The sequence below is a fragment of the Mchenga conophoros genome, linkage group LG14, assembly GCF_057382185.1.
Source record: "Mchenga conophoros isolate Kocher_MC1m ecotype Shallow Benthic linkage group LG14, M_conophoros_male_GT1.1, whole genome shotgun sequence".
NCBI classification, from domain to species: domain Eukaryota; kingdom Metazoa; phylum Chordata; class Actinopteri; order Cichliformes; family Cichlidae; genus Mchenga; species Mchenga conophoros.
The window spans coordinates 14,181,427-14,189,385 of NC_140539.1; the positions used below are offsets into that span (position 1 = coordinate 14,181,427).

General features: G+C 40.7%; 1 protein-coding gene across 2 annotated transcripts; it reads right to left on the reverse strand.

Moving 5' to 3' along the window:
* Nucleotides 1-623: 623 nt before the first annotated feature.
* On the reverse strand, nucleotides 624-6,781 carry LOC146559458 (uncharacterized). 2 transcript variants are annotated; one of them, XM_085244701.1, is made up of 7 exons: nucleotides 6,580-6,781; nucleotides 5,746-6,335; nucleotides 3,666-3,845; nucleotides 3,157-3,297; nucleotides 2,835-2,889; nucleotides 2,524-2,677; nucleotides 624-1,437 (listed from the first exon to the last, which is right to left on the reverse strand). In XM_085244701.1, exons 1-7 carry the CDS (start codon nucleotides 6,779-6,781, stop codon nucleotides 1,290-1,292), a joined length of 1,470 nt encoding a protein of 489 aa, XP_085100827.1. In that variant the 3' UTR covers nucleotides 624-1,289. The 2 variants fall into 2 exon arrangements, with proteins under 2 accessions (XP_085100827.1, XP_085100828.1); XM_085244702.1 differs by lacking the exon at nucleotides 6,580-6,781 and having other exon boundaries at nucleotides 624-858; nucleotides 1,359-1,437; nucleotides 5,746-6,183.
* Nucleotides 6,782-7,959: the final 1,178 nt, after the last annotated feature.

The window sequence follows — 7,959 nt, forward strand, 5'->3', positions numbered from 1 at the left end:
TGACAATAACCACACTGTTAAAAAAAATTCCGTTATAAAACGGAAAAAGTGCTGGTAATTAATTACCAGCACTTTTTCCGTTATTGTACGGGCACTTCCGTAAACCTTAAAACGGATATTTCTGTAGATTTACCCGAGTTTTTCTGTACCATTGACGGACATTTCCGTCAAACCTAAAATGGAAAATTCCGTATTTTCCATAAATTTCGGCGTTATTGCACAGACAATTCCGTAAACCCTATAACAGATATTTCCGTAGATTTACCTGACTTTTTCTTTACCATTTACGGACAGTTCCATCAAACCTAAAATGGAATATTCCGTATTATTTAAGTACTCAATCCATACCATTTACAGACACTTCAGTCATCCTAAAATGTTTAATTCTGTACCATTCTCTATACCGTTTACCATCAATAAAGCACAAATGTAGAATCACAGCAATTATTTATTTCCTTTAACAGCTGCCAGTGCTTTAAAGTGATTTCACTTTTTGTGGTGAATGATTTGCAATATTTACATTACAACCATTAAAACATTCAGAACATCACCTTCACATTCAGAGAAATTTTACATACATAAACCAGCTGTTCTCTCAAAGAAATACAGCCATGTCCTTTAACAGGGAGATGCCAAATCTAGCAACTTTTTAGCATCCACAGGCTGACAGGCATTAATAACAAATTGATTTGTTAAAGACAATGACAAAATAAGACAATAAAACTGCCAGCATTGCAGTTGCTGTCTCACCTGTCAGTGCAAAATGAGGAGCCCCCTCCAGGAGGATGCAGAAACCTACACCTCCAACTCCACATATCACACCGACAGGCAGAGCTCTGCAACCAGTGGCTGACCTTTCTACAAAAAACAAATAGAACATTAGAAGTATTACATTATACAACTTTTCTATAAAACATCAGTGCAGCAATAACAACCATGACCTTAGAAGGATGACTGTGCAACATGCCATAAAGAGATTTTTAAAACTCTTAAAACAACTTAAAACTAAAAAAAATTTAAAACTTACACCTCCAACTCCACAATGACAGGAAAAGCTTAACTGGAATGACAAATATCACCCACCTTCCCTCCCCCTTAACATGGGGGATTTGAAACTGCAGCATGTGTGTTGTGGGCATCTAGTTAAAACATCTGAACTCACCTAATACTGTAAAAATCTGTATTTCTACTCCCAAGCCCCATGTTTTTGGATTTGCCTGTGTGTGTGTGTGTGTGTGTGTGTACATACATTCAGTCCAAAAAGGTATTTTCTGAGCTCTGAGAACAGCTCAAATGGCCCATTCAGATTCCTTCTGCTTGCATTCAAATTCCTTCAGCTGAGAAACCAGCTTGCACACCTGTGGAGGAATGAAGTGCCGTTTCTTCCCCTTCTTCTCTGCCTTGGAGCCTCGCTCAGGATTGACCCCAAAGAAAACTCTGAGGAAAAAAAACAAAACAATAGTGATATGCAGACAAAGTTTGCACGTGTAGTGTGGCTTGACAGGAGTGGAGCAGTTCAATAAAATTCTACATTTGTTTTCTTCAATATGCCCCTATGTGTGAACCTCTCTATCATTCTAGTTGACCATCTGTCTAGAACCCAATGTTGTTGTGGTGCTGGTGCCAGTGGCTAAGCTTATCTCTTCCTTTGTCTTTTCAAGACACATGCATTCACACTGCGCATATACAGAAATGTTTGCAAGGGCGAGAAGTCTGCTTATCACCAACACATGACAGCATGCATCCTCAATGTGTATGCAGGGATATTATAAATGCACAGAACACAGAAGGGGATAGAAAACACAGTTGACATTGTCCTATCAAAAGGTGTAACAGCACATTTGAACACGGACTGTCCTGGGGGTTATTCAAACATGGAGTGGAGAAACTGTGACATTCAGTGCACGTTACACATCAGTACAAGTATTAACATTTGGGCATGAATCCACTATGTAGTATTTTTTAAATTAATATGTTTAGTCTTTCCTTCGGGGGGGGTCCCTGAAACAACATATTTTGAGTTTGGGGTCTGCAGCCAAATAAATTTCAGTTTGTGTGTCTTTGACATGAAAAGGTTTGACCACCACTGACATAACCTGGTCTCAGGTGCTAATGGTTTTAAAGAGATAGCTCAAACGAATTTTGTGTGAACAAACCATTCTGAGAAAAATATGGTTTTGCTCCATTTCCCAACTAGAATCATGTTATGTTTGTTTTGTTATTGATTGACTTAGGACACTATTTAAAGCAAAAAGCATGTTACCTGCCCTTTAAAAAGATATGACACATTTATTCCAACAATAGTCTTCAACAGGGAGCTACAAAATCTCCGAACAAATCCATATTCAGGGGGATCATAAACCAATAACAGCTGATCTAAAAGCTCACAGCATGTGGCGACACATTTTGAGCTTGTACATCTCAGACAAACGGGTTTAGTGTAGATTGACAAAAAGCAGGTCAGGTGCAGAAAGGCACGGCAAAGTCACATTTACAAAGTATTTCCAAACAATGAGTGCTTACCTTTGCATGAATTCGAGAGTAAAAGCCATCTCCGGTGGGTATTGGACGTTGCAGACATAAAACATGGAGAAGACGTAGCTCAAGGCCACAATGGGAGAGGTGATGTGGTCATTGACAAGTAACCCATCAACAGCAATCTTGAATTGCTGGTCACCTTAAACACAGATAAAAACCATGTACCATTTACAAAAAAAAAAAATCCTATATTTTAAGGCAAGCAAAAATTTCTTTAATAAATATGACACAACAACAGCTTATAACAACAGCTAACAACAGCTTGCTGGGATACAAAAAAAGATTTAACTACAAACCTCTGATTAGGATGCATGGGGTCACTGGGAGTTCGACTTCAGGATCTGCAGAGATCTGTTTTGGTGACAGACATGATACATGAATTAATGTTTCCAGTGCACACAAACCTGCTGGCAAATTGACTATCTGCTAGTGTCTTCATCAGACAGAGGTAGCCATTATGCACAAACATTAATGTAAATAGTTTATAGATAGAGAGTTTATAGAGAATATCAGCAGCACAATTAGGGGAATCTATACTTCCTACTGTGGTTGGTTACTTGGTTCACCACTGGATGCAAATAATTATCTTGCACACAGTTTAAAATCTACAACATCTACCTCTTTTTTGTGGAAGAGTTTATAAGAGTCTTCCTTGAAGTATTTTGAAATGCCACAGATGAGCTGTATTGGACCTTCGCCCGTCTTCATCCCTTTGGAGTCAAGGAAGTCATTGATCCCCTTTTCTTTTTTGGAAAGTTCCTGTTCAAGGTTCAAGGTGTTAATTTTGTACAAGTACATAAGACTAACACTAATTTTCGTTTGGAGCTATGGAGAGAATTTTGAAAAAAATAAAAATAAAAATGAATTATTTCATTTTCATTTGCAACCTGTTCTGTTTTGATCTCAAATGTCCTGCTTTTTTGGTTGTCACTTCCTGATTTTTGGTCTCAAATCTATTCCATTTGATTGTTCATCCAAGTTATTCTATTTGATTGGTTGCCAGTTTATCTTTTTTGGTCTCAACTCTCTTTTTGGTTGCAAATCTTTTTTTGATTGATTAATAAAGACAAAATTCTCTCCATATGGAGCAGCACAGCACAATCATAATAATAACAATAAAAACACACCTGTGCCAGCTTGTTTTGTACAGAGAAGCCAAGGAGTTTAGATGCATGATCAAACAGGTGAGGAACTTCAAACAGGAACGGCCACTCGTCCTTTACAACGGCAATAGTGGTATCATCATCGTTGAGGATTTCACGCTGAATGGGATATGTTTCAGTCATCAATTTTCGAACAGATGACTCCTAAAGATACAGTGGGGCAAAAAAGTATTTAGTCAGCGACCGATTGTGCAAGTTCCCCCACCTAAAATGATGACAGAGGTCAGTAATTTGCACCAGAGGTACACTTCAACTGTGAGAGACAGAATGTGAAAAAAAAATCCATGAATCCACATGGTAGGATTTGTAAAGAATTTATTCGTAAATCAGGGTGGAAAATAAGTATTTGGTCAATAACAAAAATACAACTCAATACTTTGTAACGTAACCTTTGTTGGCAATAACAGAGGTCAAACGTTTACTATAGGTCTTTACCAGGTTTGCACACACAGTAGCTGGTATTTTGGCCCATTCCTCCATGCAGATCTTCTCGAGAGCAGTGATGTTTTGGGGCTGTCGCCGAGCAACACGGACTTTCAACTCCCGCCACAGATTTTCTATGGGGTTGAGGTCTGGAGACTGGCTAGGCCACTCCAGGACTTTCAAATGCTTCTTACGGAGCCACTCCTTTGTTGCCCGGGCGGTGTGTTTTGGATTATTGTCATGTTGGAAGACCCAGCCTCGTTTCATCTTCAAAGTTCTCACTGATGGAAGGAGGTTTTGGCTCAAAATCTCACGATACATGGCCCCATTCATTCTGTCCTTAACACGGATCAGTCGTCCTGTCCCCTTGGCAGAAAAACAGCCCCATAGCATGATGCTTCCAACCCCATGCTTCACAGTAGGTATGGTGTTCTTGGGATGCAACTCAGTATTCTTCTTCCTCCAAACACGACGAGTTGAGTTTATACCAAAAAGTTCTACTTTGGTTTCATCTGACCACATGACATTCTCCCAATCCTCTGCTGTATCATCCATGTGCTCTCTGGCAAACTTCAGACGGGCCTGGACATGCACTGGCTTCAGCAGCGGAACACGTCTGGCACTGCGGGATTTGATTCCCTGCCGTTGTAGTGTGTTACTGATGGTGACCTTTGTTACTTTGGTCCCAGCTCTCTGCAGGTCATTCACCAGGTCCCCCCGTGTGGTTCTGGGATCTTTGCTCACCGTTCTCATCATCATTTTGACCCCACGGGATGAGATCTTGCGTGGAGCCCCAGATCGAAGGAGATTATCAGTGGTCTTGTATGTCTTCCATTTTCTGATGATTGCTCCCACAGTTGATTTTTTCACACCAAGCTGCTTGCCTATTGTAGATTCACTCTTCCCAGTCTGGTGCAGGTCTACAATACTTTTCCTGGTGTCCTTCGAAAGCTCTTTGGTCTTGGCCATGGCGGAGTTTGGAGTCTGACTGTTTGAGGCTGTGGACAGGTGTCTTTTATACAGATGATGAGTTCAAACAGGTGCCATTCATACAGGTAACGAGTGGGGGACAGAAAAGCTTCTTACAGAAGATGTTACAGGTCTGTGAGAGCCAGAGATTTTCCTTGTTTGAGGTGACCAAATACTTATTTTCCACCCTAATCTACGAATAAATTCTTTACAAATCCTACCATGTGAATTCATGGATTTTTTTTTCACATTCTGTCTCTCACAGTTGAAGTGTACCTCTGGTACAAATTACTGACCTCTGTCATCATTTTAGGTGGGGGAACTTGCACAATCGGTCGCTGACTAAATACTTTTTTGCCCCACTGTATGAGGCAGTTAGACATACAGTCGAACAGTTAGTCAAACTAACCAATTAAAATAATAAAACAGGGTATCAATTTCAATTGACTATGGGCATAGTGATGTACAGACGATCTACAATTTCACAATGTGTCCTAAATTGTACTTGGACCCAGACCTTATCGCATTACTCCTGCTATATACTATTGCTGTGTGAATGGTTGTATGTCTAGATGGTGGACTGTAGGGACCGAATTGCCCTTCGAGGATTAATAAAGCTTTCTGTATCTGTAATGGATGATTGCAGACCCACCTGAAGATCCTGGGTTTGAAAGGCACGTTTCAACTCATCTCGTTTAGACAGCAGGTCTTCTCTACACACGGCCCCCTCAATGATTGGATCCCACGCCACACATCCATACAGATCTGAATTCCTGGGCCTTTTCTTTGTTGAATTTTCACCCCCTGCTTGCCTCTTCAGTGAGCTTTGTGGCCTCTTCATATTTTTAATTCTGTGTTCCAGCTGACGAAAGAGAGTTTCAGAACCATCTTTTGCAAAAGGTTTGTTTCCAAACGGCTCTGTCAGCTTGAAGGAGGCAGGATATTGTCCTACAGTCATACTGACGAGTTCCCTCAGCTTTTGTCTACCAGGTCTTCCTGGGTGTTTATGGAGGTAATCTTCAGCGACGATCCGAACCATCTCTCGTCTGTCTTTCCCCATTATGTACTTTTTTTTACGTAACTCATCCATGACTTTTGAGGGAAATTTGTGCCATGGTACAGAATATGTGTCTTGGGATGGGGAGTCGGCTGTCTCAGGTGGTGTTGAGGGCAGCTGAAACCTCTGTGGTTCAGGTGTTGATGAGGGGCCAGGCCGGGTGAACTGCGGTGGAGTTTGTGAATCTATGGATGACATGACAAACATCTCCATAAATTAAACACATCACAATTGTTGCAAATCAATTAATACATTGATCTTCAATGTCCAGTTTGGGTCAACCAGGAATACAAATGGACCTAATTATGAAAACCAATTATAGAGTAATTATTGCCATGTACAGCTGATGGCAACTTTTTTTTTGCATTTTTGGAATAAACCTTTGTAGTTTCAGAAAACTTGCATTAAAACAGAGGGGCAAAAACTCACCTGCTTCCAATGCTTTGACAGCTCTGACGAATCTTTTGCACTGAATGAATGGCAGAGTGTCTTTAATGTCCTCCAGGTCCACAAGGCTCAGGTCATCTACAGAGAGAACTCCTAATTCCTCCAGTTTAGCCATGAGTGTATCCATCTGATCGCTACTGAGCGATGGCATTGCTTTCTTGACATAGTTCTTCACAAGTTCCATGTTGGTGTGTGTTTAAGAGGAATGAGCCACCGAGTACCTCTCTGGTAAGAATAAAGTGGATGATAATCATCAAGTTTGTTCAAATCATGGCAACTGAACAGGTCAGAAGCATTTTCATCAAGTTCATAGAGTCCAAGCTCAGGTATCCAGCTGGCAGTTTTCCCTCGAAGCAAAAGTAGGACAGTAGTTTCATTTTTTACAAAAATGCTTGCTATTTGTCCTAACTGCAGTAGTCCTTTTGCGTAGCTCAGTAAGACCAGCATTCCATTTGCATATGTAGTGCCTTTAACCTGCACACTCTCTGTGACAACTGAGTTACTTGAGTTCAAATCAAATTCTCCAACCACTGTCTTTATGTTCTGGTCATAGAGCTCTGGGTAGAACCGTGTTGAGTCTGAGACATGAACCTGGGAACGAAACAAGGTACCACAAGACTGATAAGCCTGAAGCAACTGGTGCCGTTCAGCCAGAGACTTGGTTACATTTATGAAGTTCTTACTTGCCCTAATGCACCTTTTAAAATAAGAATGTTTTGATTCAAAGCGCATTGTCCAAGTATATATGAGTGGGCCAAATTGTAAAGTCAAGTGTGCATAGTGAAGCAGATAGTGGTGTTTTGGTCTAAGTTGAACTCTTGGAAACAGCTCTTGCCTCAATTCCACATACAGTTCAATCAGTCCCTTCATGAAAGCAATCTGCAACTCTGAGAGCCGAGGTGCACAGACAAATTCAACAAGCTCCCTCAGAAGTAGTACAAGTCCCCATACTTCATTATCAGCATCTTCAATTGTGTCATGCACCAAAACAGGCAAGAATTTCAAAAGCCACCTGTTTTGGGCTGCATGTCCTCCAAGCCTGGCTCCTGTAGTGGGAATAGTGTTTAGCTTGTTGATGCTTTCACCAGGAAATGATTTGATTCTTTCATTAAGAACCTCATAACTGAACCACTTTTGTGTTCTGATTAAGAACTGCAAAAACAATGCCAAATCATAATCTACTACCCCCTCAAACAGATCATGAGCTAAACAAGCTGGTAAGCCTGGCTGACACACATGAAAGTTGGACAGTTTGTTGAAAACACTGTCACATTTAACACCGTGATGAGTGTGTACTTCATCGTTACTTTCCAGAAACCGCACAGTCTCATTATGATCAGCTGGATTTCTATGAGTGAAAAC